Below are 12556 nucleotides of genomic sequence, written 5' to 3'. Positions count from 1 at the left end.
TTTAACAATGATGAATCAAATTGCCACGTCCACGTTTACAGTTAGATCTCTCACGCCTAGACGCAGTGCCGACGCCGCTTCACGACTAAACCAAAGAAAGTGACAGATATTCTAACTTCTATCATCGTTAGAAATATCGATTTAACGGTTGATAATTGTATTCAATCGGTCAATCCTTGTATATATGCAAATTCGTTTGCTTGCGAATGAATGTGCCACTATACAATATAGGGCACCTGGAATCCGCAGGCTTGATGATAACACATTCCACTGAAAAGCAAGCTTTGAATTTATGTTTTAGGTTTTACGTTTCTACATAATCATTTCAGATTATCCTGATATGGTCTCTCGCCTTTGGTAACAAAGATGCTCACTCTGAAAATCCCAAGATATGTGGAAACTGCGAAATAACATACGACAGATCTCTGGTGAGATTTTAGGAAGTCATCTGCTCCTTCATGAATAATAACGGCGCACGCCGTTCGCATGCATAGTAGGGGAAGCAAGAATCTAACCCGAAAATCCCGGCCTGACATCCAACTCTGCTAGGTGTATTTTTGTAGAGCCTGATAGCAATTTACCTATACTTCTACCTGAATTGCACCACTGACTATATAATCTCCATCTTGATGCCGGGTATAGCGATGCATCATATTGAAAGTTATTCTTTTTGATATTACATAATTCACAAATATCGCATAACATTATTTATACTGTACTGTATATATTATATTTATAAAGTTCAAATATACCGACGGATCAAAAACCATAGATAGGGGATTAAAATAGTACGCAGGACAGTTTTTTATGACACTGTTGAACATATAGGCGCATTGTGTGCCTGTCATATATATATACCGCTTGACTGCTATATTATGGGCATGTACACCAGGCAGAAACTACTAATCATTTTCATACTATATCACCGAGACGGCACCAGATTCCACGCCCTAATAGACCACTGTTATTCACGGTCTGCTACATCTGTAAGTATAGCCTACATGGGAATACCTTTAGCACTAGTAGACTGTATGTAAGCTACACTGTTAAAGCGCAAGTGGCTTTTGATATGCTGTGTATGGTTACTAAAGATTGAAATTTAGTTCAAGGCTTACTCGCACAATAAATAATAAATTCCACTAGGTTCGCAAAGCCCAAACCTTTCACTAATTTGTGTTGGTGCTTTGCTTCCCACCGTCTCGCCTATCAAGGATAATAGTCTACAGCAGTGGTTCTCAACCTTTTGCACCTCGCGGACCGGTAAAATTTCAAAAGATATTTGGCGGACCGGTAAACTTTGAAAAATTAAAATCAACACCAAATGTAATGTATCCAACCGTTTTTCTGCAAGTATGGTACTAGAGCAGGGGTGGCCAACCTTTTTGTTATTCACGGCCGCATTTCGATTACTTATACGGCCTACGACCGCATTCCAGGATATAGTCCCAATGAACTAACTGGACACCATACCTATTTTAAACTGTGCATGTCCAAGTCCATGTCCATTACAGGTGAACAACGCACTAATCTACTATTTCATGTCGTCTTACTATAATCATCGAAATCGCGACATAGTGATAATGTTATGAATAACAACTGGGATCGGTTATGGTCACGCCATGCGCGAAAATTTTTTCAGATTCACGAATGAATTTCGTCACTAATATTCGTAGTTTTACATATTACTATGAAATATTGATCCTTTCTCAAGCAAAGTGATCAGATCCATCGGTAGAGTTGATGAAAGGAGTGTTTTCGAAAATTTAGAGCAAATGGATGCATCTTTGGGTGGACCAATTGTTAGTATAGTTACTTTAGCCGTGTTGTTATTTCGTGAGGAGCGCACGATTCCAGATTGTTATTTCCATATGGGGGGCATCATTTCCCTCCGCTGTTCCCATCTGTAAAGTGGGGCTCAGATTGCAACGGGCGCTACGACTAAAATCGAAAAATGAAGTCGCATTGAATCGGGCCTAGCGCGAAGAAAATTTAACGATTAAATAAAATATCTGAAAGTTCTGGAGACAATTTTCATATTTACGGCCGCTGACACATGATAATTTAATTACGTGTCCACGGCCGCGCATATTTCCTTCAACGGCCGCAGGTTGACCACCCCTGTACTAGAGAGTGAAATTGTGAGGGTTTTGTTTGTAACTAAATATGTTTATGATAGTATTCATTTGGTTTTACGGTAGTGTCTGCTGAGTGCTGAGTCGAGGTAAAATTGACTTGCCCAGATAAACATGGCTAATTTTGAGCCGACGGCCGTGCATGAACCGACCGGGCAAATTGGAATAATATTCTTATCTCTGAAAATATCCAGAGATGAAGCGTTTTGGAGTAGGACCAAGCACCTTGTCGAGCTATCTTGCTGATTTTCCACTACTACCAGACGTAGCCTATTACGAGGACAATGCGCCGCAAGAAAACGCCTGATTACAGCGATACCTGGCCACCCACAAAATTAATGGATCGAGAACGAATGATCGTACGGATTGCGCGGTTTAGCGAGTCAGCTTTTAGTTAGCGAGTCGCTCACATGTCGTCGCCGGAGACATCTTGAACTTTAAGTCAAATGGAACATGTTTCCGGGCTTAATTTATCTCACGAAGTTCTGCATCAGTTTAAAATTTGACGTTTCATTTATTTTTCCAATGGACAAGCCTTCAACATCTTGCATCTTGAAATAAAGGTATAAAATCTAAATACAGCTCGCGGACCGGCGGTTGAGAACCACTGGTCTACAGGACCTCAGCAGGGGTGTCAAACATACGGCCCGCGGGCCGCATCCGACCGCGAAGGAATTTGAAGTAAACATAAAAAAATATTGAATTATTATCCACCACATTTCTAACAAAAGCTGTGATTTTTCGGGCGAAATATTTTGACGTCCATGAAGAAAGCAAAGGCCGGACATATTCATAAGCCACATTTTAACATATGGCGGTCAGCATTGAGAATTCACTCAAGTCACCATTAGGATCAAGTCGGTGACATTGACACTAGATTCCTAAAAGGCAAAAAGGTGCAGTATACCTTGTTCTGACCAGAAAGGCCCCAGCCCCGATCTCGATATGACAATAATGAACCAAATTACAACGTCCGCGTTCACTGTTAAATTTCTTGTGTTGCTCGTAACGAATATGCCTGGCAAACGGCGAATCACGACTAAAACAAAGGGAGTTGAAAAATATTCCAACGCAGCCACTGTTTTAAGTGATTTATAACCGTTTTCAATCGGCCAACCATCGTATTTTGCCAGTTGATTGATTCCGCCCACATGATGCGTAATATAATGTATAGGACTATTATGCATAGCGATGGTATTTAGACATGCCAGTGAACAACAAAGGTGTGGATTTGTAGGTAACATTTTGGAATCATTTGACTGCGGTCTGGCCCGAGACCCAAGTTGAGTTTGACACCCCTGGTATGTAGCGGGAATATGTTAGCAGGGCAACCCACTATAAAATTTTTAGGTATAAATGTATATATTTTAGATTTCTGACGAAAGAACAGGAGCAGCTGTCTTTCATTTCGATTCCATACGTGGGAACGACATGCCCACCCCAAGGTACGTATACCGATATTTGTCGCTAAAACTTTTGAGGATATTTCGTGTTAACAAATCCACGAATTATATCAACATCTACCACGATAACGTCAGCGAGATATAAAGAAGGAGTTCAGTCATAGTATGTACCGGATTTACAGATGGAAAATCTAGATTCTTTTGTTATTTGTTTAAGTATAAATCTATGTTTTCAAGGTCTCCTTATAGCCATATAGCTATATCTATAACTTCACGTGTCAATGTTCCCCCCTCCATTGCGAATTGAGAGCTTTTATATCGCTTACGCAGGACGTTATACATCAGCGTCTCTTAACACGTCAATGTCTGGTTTCCTATAGCTATGGTCGGATCAGTGTGGGTAGCGTTTATTGACACTCTACGATAAGTGCATAAAATATATTTTTATTAAACAACTGCGTAAATCATGCTATATAATGGGTTTAAAAATATGCAGGAATCGTCTACTTGACTTATGCATAGCAATGTCACAAAACACGATTAACATACACCAGCTATCACAGTTTCACTCGTTGAAATAATCTACTGCTGTAATATACAGCTGTGTGCAATATGTGTGATGAATGTTTCACAATTTTCTATTCACATCTCCTTATGCTATAAGTCATCAGGTTTACAATCAACCTAATACTGGTTGCACAACTCCACAAAATATCGCGGTATGTTTAGTTTTTACAACATAGGCCTATATGAAGTTTACCATGCCATAGAGTTAGTTTAACTAAGATAGCAAATCGTTTTTACGTACAGTAAACGAAAAATGGCGCGATTTTATGGGACTGGGTCACCAATATTAGGTTGATTTTAAAACCGATAATTTTTTTGTGGGCCAGTTGCTGTTTCTTGCTCGCACCGCACGTGACCAACCCTATAGAGAACATTATTTTGAAGTGCTTTTAGCATTTTTCCGGTTTCCCGGGATGACCAACCTTTTTGTCCAAAGGGCCACATGGCGATGTACAAATGAATTGCTCTTTAGTGATTTTATTTTCAAAGTGCATGATAAAGCATAATGAGCAAAGCAAGAAAAGAAATATAGTGCGGGCCAATATGAATCTATGATGGCTAGACTTAAGATCTCAAGTCTTATACGCCAGCACCATTCTTTTACATATAAATGGACCTTGGGTACTTACGGCGATTGTGAGCAGTGTTCTTGGAGCGTGACGAAATTGTACTTATATTTTCAGTCATATTTATATCTCGGTAATTTTCTATGTTCTGGGTTTTTCCGTTTCTAGAAATTTGCCAAACTTCGTAATTATGATATTTTGAATATTTATGCTCCCAATTACCTACCGTATACATTTAGTTTACGGTGACTCGGGTAATATTCTCAGTCCCAGGATGGCGATATCTCCTATTGGGTGGTTTTGGTAGGGTGTGGTGTTGGTGGGGATGTAGGCTGTTCAACAGCCGCTGCTGGGGTATTGGATGCGCTATTTCCGGGGAGGGGCATAGGGGGGGGGTAGTAAAAAACACACGAAATGGCAGTTTTATTTACATATGGAAAGAGAAAAAGACGATGCATTTTTACGTAAAAATAAATAAATAAATAATCATATTGGTACATGTATATGGAATGACTATGCAATATGCATTGCATATATATATATACGCGGGAAAATTTTAGATATCAGAATAATGCATGAAGTCATATTTCAGCATATTTGCTCGGGCCACCCGTGTATTGATGGTGGTTTTTTAGTCATCAGCTAGTTATCAGATAGCAATGAGGCCTTGATAAAGACTCGGCGATTGTGGTGACCTTATCCCCCCAAAAATGGCGGCCAGGCTAAGATGATAATTTTAGACTGCAGCCATTGGCTTGGAGACTTGGAGCAAATGACAAAGTCAGCAAAACAATGAATGCCAATTTCGCTTCTCGGGGTGAAAGCTCGCAATAAATTACGCGGAGGAGATTCATTATTTGATAATCTTAAGCCATTTCGAAAATTACAACGCAGGTCATTCATAAAATCCTTTCGGACCACGGGTTGGCCACCCCTGATCTCATATCTGTCTGGTAGATGTGTCACGGCGATTTTGTTCTCCAAAAATGTTATTAGGTAAAACATGACCCCACTCTGGATCAGTATTGTAGGCCATGGACCCGTAGAACAGCATGTTATAATGATAATAATGGAACATTGCGATGTCCTAGATATTCCTCTTACCGTATGTTATATTTTTCATCAGAAATCTCAATCAACTGCATATATTCTGGGACATGGAATCATCAGCAACACTGAAAGTAGCTCGGAGGTTATCTTTGAGCTTCGAAGATTCGTACAAATTCAATGCAACGATGACGCACAGGTATAATAATTCAGCTCATGTGTTAGTATGTTAAATGATACATCAATTATGATCAGAGGTCACTTAAAATCATTTCTACTTCGTCCTAGCGTAATTGTGTGGATTTTCCCTGCTTTAATTGCACGAGCAGTTGAATTTTCGAATGCTTCCAATACTATTTCGGTAGTTTCATAAGCAGGACAATTTTCTCGGTTACTAACTAAATTTTAGACGGATTTTCATAATTTGTTACAATTTAATTAAAGCATAGCCATTTTTATGTATTGACGACATGTCCTTTCAGTAGTTGGACAATATATGTGTAATGCGGGTCCCTTGATTGCAAGATCCTTAACTGTCTTATAAATATATCTATCTATATGTGTGTGTGAGTGTGTGTGTGTGTGTGTGTAAGAGATAGAGAGATAGAGAGAGAGAGTGAATGAATGACATAAAAGCGATGCAGCTCATGGGAAAAGGCGATAACCTTGATACCAGTTGACTATTTCAAAAAGTATTTCATCGGTGCCATTAAACTATGCCAGGAGTTCTCTTTTCATCATCGTCACACGAAATTTCGATTTAAGAATGTTTCACGACCCACCACTCCTGGCGTTCTGATCACTACCGCCATCTATCAAGACTATATAGCAACGTATATATGAATCTTTCGGTACGATTTATATCTATATCCAATCGAAGTATAGTCAAGTACTGCTACCTGAAATCCTATGCGCCACTAAAATACCGACAACGATCTGCAAGTTATTCCGCTCTGCCGAGCGTGGGTGTATGTATACTTTTAACACATCGCACAACCGGCTCACTTGTAGTTTTCCTGTGAGGAAAAATTGCCGTTCTATTGATATCTCTACGCCCGATCCGTTATTATGATTATAATGGTAACCAGACACCAACCGTACGTTATAGTAGGTAACGCTTTAAAATGGCGCTTCGACTGATCTGATACCTTGTTTAACGGGCTCGCATTCCTCAAAGGTCAATTTTTCTATTCTGAAACATGAACTAAAATGTTCATAAATGAGCCGTCGACAGCATCCTGTTGAACAGCATTCTCGTATTACTCATTGATGTTGAATTTTTGTCTCTGCGACCCCCAGAGAATAGACAGACGGCTCCATAGGGGTCGCGAGCCTCGTTGGGAACCCCTCTATGCGTTTCGAAAACACCAATTTTGACTTGTAACATTTAGTATCATACTTCGATGGATATCGGTGCTACAATTATAATCATCACCATTTTTAGATGCTCCTCGTGCAATGGTAAATTTATTGTGCGTAGCATTTCGTAGTTAGGGCAGCGACGGGAAAGATAGCTTTAAGACCTGAAGGGGAATTTGCTGTTCTGTAGTACTAACTACACATCAAGTTCAGCTGAAACTCCATCGCAACGCCGTTCCGTTTTCTCTTGTACCTATTTAGAACTCACCAACATCAGACTAATACTGTGGCGCATTTTATGTTATCAAATATCTATTAAGGCTGGACTCCGCATTCTTAGCCAGCTACCAAAGCGCGAGCCTGGCGGATTCACAAATGGGCAAAAACGTATCGATATACGAGGATGTATTGAGTCGAAAATCCAAATTTGCGATCGCCATGATATCAAATTGTGGATATACGAATGGGGCTCGCGTCAGACTGGCGAAAATCAAGGAACTGATAAGATTAGGGCTGAAGATGGACGGCTTCGGGAATTGCTTCAACAAGAAAATATCATGGAAACAAGTTCCGGAAACGGTGGCGAAATACAAATTCTATTTCTCCTTCGAAAATTCCTACCACTGTAAGGATTATGTCACGGAAAAGTTTTTCAACAACGCGTTGAGAAACCATGCCGTCCCCGTGGTGTGGGGTGCGACTAAAAAGGACTATGAAAAGATAGCTCCGCCGGGATCATTTATTTTCGCAGAGGATTTCGACACTCCGCAGAAATTGATTGATTATTTGTCATTTTTGGACAAAAATGACACGGAATATGTAAATTATTTCAAGTAAGTTTCGTTGCTTTCCGAATAGCCCACTTACAGCACGAATCACTTTGATTCTAGCAATTTCTAGGCCTTTGTGATAGCATGGGTATGAGCAGTTTGGGTGAGGTTTAATAAATCTCAAACCCGCACACAATTCAATTGGTTACATGCTCCACTATTCCATTTCTTCGTCTTTTACAGTTCACTGTTGTAGTTCTATATAGCCTCAAGCCTCTACTGTATTGTAGAGACGATGTTTAACATCGCCTGTCGAGCGTGGATGCTATTGAATTGATGTGTTAAAGGTACGCTTGGTGTGCGTGAATATTGCTTGAATGTGCTTGAAACAACAACATCGATGATGTCAGTAATGTAACCACCATCCAACCCGTTTATTTTCTGATAGTGATGGTAATCAACCCAAATCTACTGGTACCACACTAATTCGTCCATTTGCGCGTACGGTTTATAGTATTTCTGTCAGGTCACAACACACAGACTGTTACACAAAAAAAAATGGATAGGAGCCAGTCAAAACGTCCTGGTAAAGTCTAACAATGACGCTACCCCTTGCCTGCAGATATTAATAAAAGGAATAACATGTTATAATGAGGCATGTACACTGCGTCAGGGATAGATACATAATTATGCGCAATGACCAAACGTCCACTTTTAAAGGGTATATACTAAACCACGGTTGTTGCTGTTCGGAAAGAGTAACGCATTGTAAATGGCCACAAGAATAATATGTGATAGCTCTGCAACAGTGTGATGTATATGAATGCCTAAGAGTATATATATTTCGGATGTGACGCCAAACATTCTCAACTACATTATCTGATACCAGTTTTCTTCGCATCATCTAGGTGGCTGACGATGAAGCCGGAAATGTTACCACAATACAAGAGGATAAGAGGATTTTGCGCGATTTGCAGGGCCCTGCACGGTATCAACGCGGACGAAAGATTTAGTCCGAAATTCGACCGCTCGAATCCATCAGTGCCGCTATTTTCAGACGGAATATACCCTAGAGTGGTACCGTCCCTCATTAAATGGTTTTATGGCGAAGACAACCCCGAATGCTTTCACTGATTGATAGAGTGCAATGAACTCGACATCAAGCTCCCTTTTCGGCTGGTGTAAAAGTTCTCGTTTTGAATGGGGCACTTATTGGGCGAGCTGCGAAGGTATATCTGATGAAAGAATCTTCGATAAAAACCTAGAGCTTTGTCGCGTTGAGATCCAGCACGATATGGGGGAGAATGAACGAAATGAATTGCTTATGAATCTGGCGTGAGCAATGGTTCGCAGTGGACGTAAGAACGTGATTAAACTAAGCTGTACACAGATTAGGAGAAACTGACGAGCATGCGATTACGGCTGGATGGATCTGAATGGAGCATATATTCTAAAGATGGAGTTGAATGTATGGATAGATGACCGTTTCGAGTACTGAAATAATGCGCTCCTTGGCATATTTATCAAGGCAAATTTTTGTTTCGATAGTATTTTCCACTGTGGATGCCTTGAAATTTTGATTCGTCGTATCGCAGCATAAGAAACATGCAGCCTAAATGAAGATATATAGCAGTGGTTCCCAACCTTTTTGTCTTCATTCCCCACTTCAGAATTATTCCGAGCCTTCATTCCCCACCAGGACCGTAACAGCACTTTGTCAGATCCCCAAAAAAACTTTGGTCTTGGGCCCTCACAGGGCGATAAACCTCCTCAGTACCCCTGAGCTTTGTCTCTGCTACTTAATAGCTACATTGTGTCTACTGTTTAGTGCGTTGCCTTGTTTCGACTTAACGCGCGAAGCGCGAAAAATTTATATAATTCATATCTGAATCGGTCAATATGATCGGAAATTGCATATATTTTGCTATCAATTTTTTATCCCCTCTCTGCTCACGTAATCAGATTTACCGGTAGAGCTGAGTGAGGTGTGTTGGAAAAGGTAGGACCCCTAAATAAGAATTAAACATCTTCGGGCGCACCCGTTGGTATATTGACTTCGTTACATTATGCTATTTCGTGACCTCCTATATCTTAGGGTTACCATATTTTGGATATCTGAAAAGAGGACACTTTTTAAAAATTATCAAACTTGCAAAGCCGGTGGAAAATCCTGAAAAATGGTAAATTTTTCCCATTTCGAGTTCAGTTGACTAAAAAAATGTCAACTTTCTCGCTCGGTTCCCGAAATACAGTTTTTCCTTCACATCATCAGATGGTTGACTAAAAATAAAATAAAAATTAAAAAAAGGTCAACTTTCCGGCCAACCTCCCGAAATACCAGCCCGGGGCGATATTTCGGAGCTGATTTACGGCATCTCAGTCTAATTTGGCCGTGAATTTGACCAAAATTCTCAAAAAAGAGGACAAAAGGGCATCCATCGAGGACACTTTCAAAAAAATCAAAACAGAGGACAATTCCTCCCAAAAGAGGACGTATGGTAACCCTACTATATCTGCTATGTTAAAAGATATGGAAATCGCCAAAACTAAAAGGCACACACGATTTTAAATTGGCATTGCTTTACTGGCAAATAATTATTCCTGCGGGATGGCATTTGTCCTGTGGGGTATAGATCGCCAGGACAGGAACACTCGGCGCCGGGCCATTTAGCCGCTTATGGGCAATTAAACGTATTTGTATATTGTAGGGATGGTGTGAACCTCTGAAAGGTTCAGGTTCGTGTGAACGCGAACCTTTTTGAAAGGTTCTGTGTGAACCTCGTGACGTCATATTGCTAATTCCAACCCTATCTTCCAATGACGTGATAACCTATATTAATGTACACGAGACCTAGCGAAGACTCGGTCCACATAATGCCACAATGCTGAAGTACATATTGGCGTTTTAAACGTCGCTAAATGTATCAACCGCGGTATTCAGAGGATATAATAATTGCATAAAATCAATACATTCCGTCGCTTTGCCAACAATTTCGACGAGGACTTACCAAGGAATATAAGCTTACGCCTTAACGGTCTTAGCCAGACCGGACAATGTGTTCGGAGTCTAAGTATTGCTACATTGATATTGAGCAGAGTGTACAACGGGTTTCTATACTCGCTACCGATACCACAAACAACAACAAGTTATGCAGCAGTAGCAAGCACCTTAATCGCATGGATTTGGTTTTAATGATGCAGTAAAGATATGAAGTCAAGATTGACCCCGTACGCCCGTTCGATTTTTTACATCAGAAGACGATATCAATGTCATTGATTGGTTGAATAAGCATCATTTGCTGACTACGTATATATCGCTCGTGATGTTGTGTGATTGCGGGTCAAGCTCACAGCAGAGAGTCACTAAGTATTCACAAACGGAAAGCTGGTTGTTCCGAGAAAATTTTTGCAACAAAGCAAGTAAAACTTTTAAGGTTGTCGAGGTGCATGGTGCATGCTCGTTTAGCGTTGATTTTTTATGCTGCCAGCACCATGCATGGAGTGGCCCGCAGTTGAAATGCAATAAATTTGAGCCAAAGGTCTTATAATGGAGTGAAAATTACAATTTACCAAAAGGTTCACAGTCCAGAACCTACCAAGGTTCTCTTGTGAACGCGAACCTCTAAATTTCCGAGGTTCACACACAGAACGCGAACGTGAACCTCACGTTCACACCACCCCTAGTATATTGTATATATATCGTAGTTTTCGGTCAGCACAAGAGAGAGAGAGAGAGAGAATCTTTATTCGTATACATTACATATCAACATAACACTACAAAAATGTAACAGTGAAATGCGACATGCAAGGTAGACGGGAGGCTCGATATGACATAGTCTTCAGAGCCGAGCCACCCGGGACAGGAGCAATTTTCACAGTCGATAACTAATGGAAAAAAAATGAAAATAAACTAACGAACGAAAGGAAAAATAAGACACAGTATCATGGACCAATTTGAAATACAACGCAAATACAATTTAGCGGTAGTTAGAGATAAGAGAATGAAAACATTGTTTTTCAAAAGCACACGAGTCTAGAATTGCGGAGATTAGGTGGCAGCTTATTCCAAACATTGACACCAATAAAACTGATTGAATTTTGCACTAGACTGGTAGAGTGGTGTTGCACAGACAGAGACAAGTTAGAAGAAAATCTGGTATGATGTTGGTGGGTATCTGAAGGTATCTTGAACAGATTATCAAAATATAGTGGCAGTTCACCCTGATGATAGCTATGCATGAATTTCATTACCTCAAATTTGAAAATGTCTTCCACTTTCAATATTCTAACGCTATACGATACATGCTATTACAATTCTCATATCTAGATTTCCGACAGAGAATTCGTATGGCTCGGTTTTGCAAGACTTGCAATTTCTGCAGATGTTTTTTCACAGCAGGTCCCCAAACTAGGATCCCATAAATGAGATAGCAGTGAATTAAGGCATAGTAGACTGATCTGAGAGTTTGATGAGGAATTAAATTTTTAAGGCGATAGAGAGCCCCGACACCACGCGAGATTTTAGTTTTTATATTGTTGATATGATCAGACCATCCGAGTTTATCATCAATGATAATGCCAAGATATCTAACAGTTTTATGTGTATCAAGATGTGCGCTATTTACTATAATTCCACTGCGATTCACTTGTGTATGAAATACGAGAGTTTGGGTTTTGGAGGCATTGAGCTGAAGTTGGTTAGATACCATCCA

General features: G+C 40.1%; 1 protein-coding gene across 3 annotated transcripts in view; it reads left to right on the top strand.

The window, feature by feature from the left end:
* LOC145450960 (4-galactosyl-N-acetylglucosaminide 3-alpha-L-fucosyltransferase FUT6-like) overlaps positions 1-12556 on the top strand; it is a 241142-nt gene that overhangs the window by 200940 nt on the left and 27646 nt on the right. Inside the window, exons 4-8 of one of the 3 annotated variants that reach the window (XM_080329450.1) lie at positions 330-428; positions 3504-3577; positions 5795-5914; positions 7395-7907; positions 8753-11950. The exons of 1 other annotated variant lie outside the window; for it this stretch is intronic. In XM_080329450.1, coding sequence (XP_080185576.1) covers positions 330-428; positions 3504-3577; positions 5795-5914; positions 7395-7907; positions 8753-8978 — 1032 coding nt within the window. In that variant the 3' untranslated portion in view covers positions 8979-11950. Of the gene's footprint in view, positions 1-329; positions 429-3503; positions 3578-5794; positions 5915-7394; positions 7908-8752; positions 11951-12556 lie in introns of those variants that run through there. One more of the 3 variants, XM_080329452.1, reaches the window with a different exon arrangement.

Source organism: Botryllus schlosseri, chromosome 11 (genome assembly GCF_051294905.1).
Source record: "Botryllus schlosseri isolate E-star chromosome 11, Bs_hap1, whole genome shotgun sequence".
NCBI lineage: Eukaryota > Metazoa > Chordata > Ascidiacea > Stolidobranchia > Styelidae > Botryllus > Botryllus schlosseri.
The sequence above is the reverse complement of the archived record's forward strand: the minus strand, read 5'-3'. Positions and strand labels throughout refer to the sequence as shown.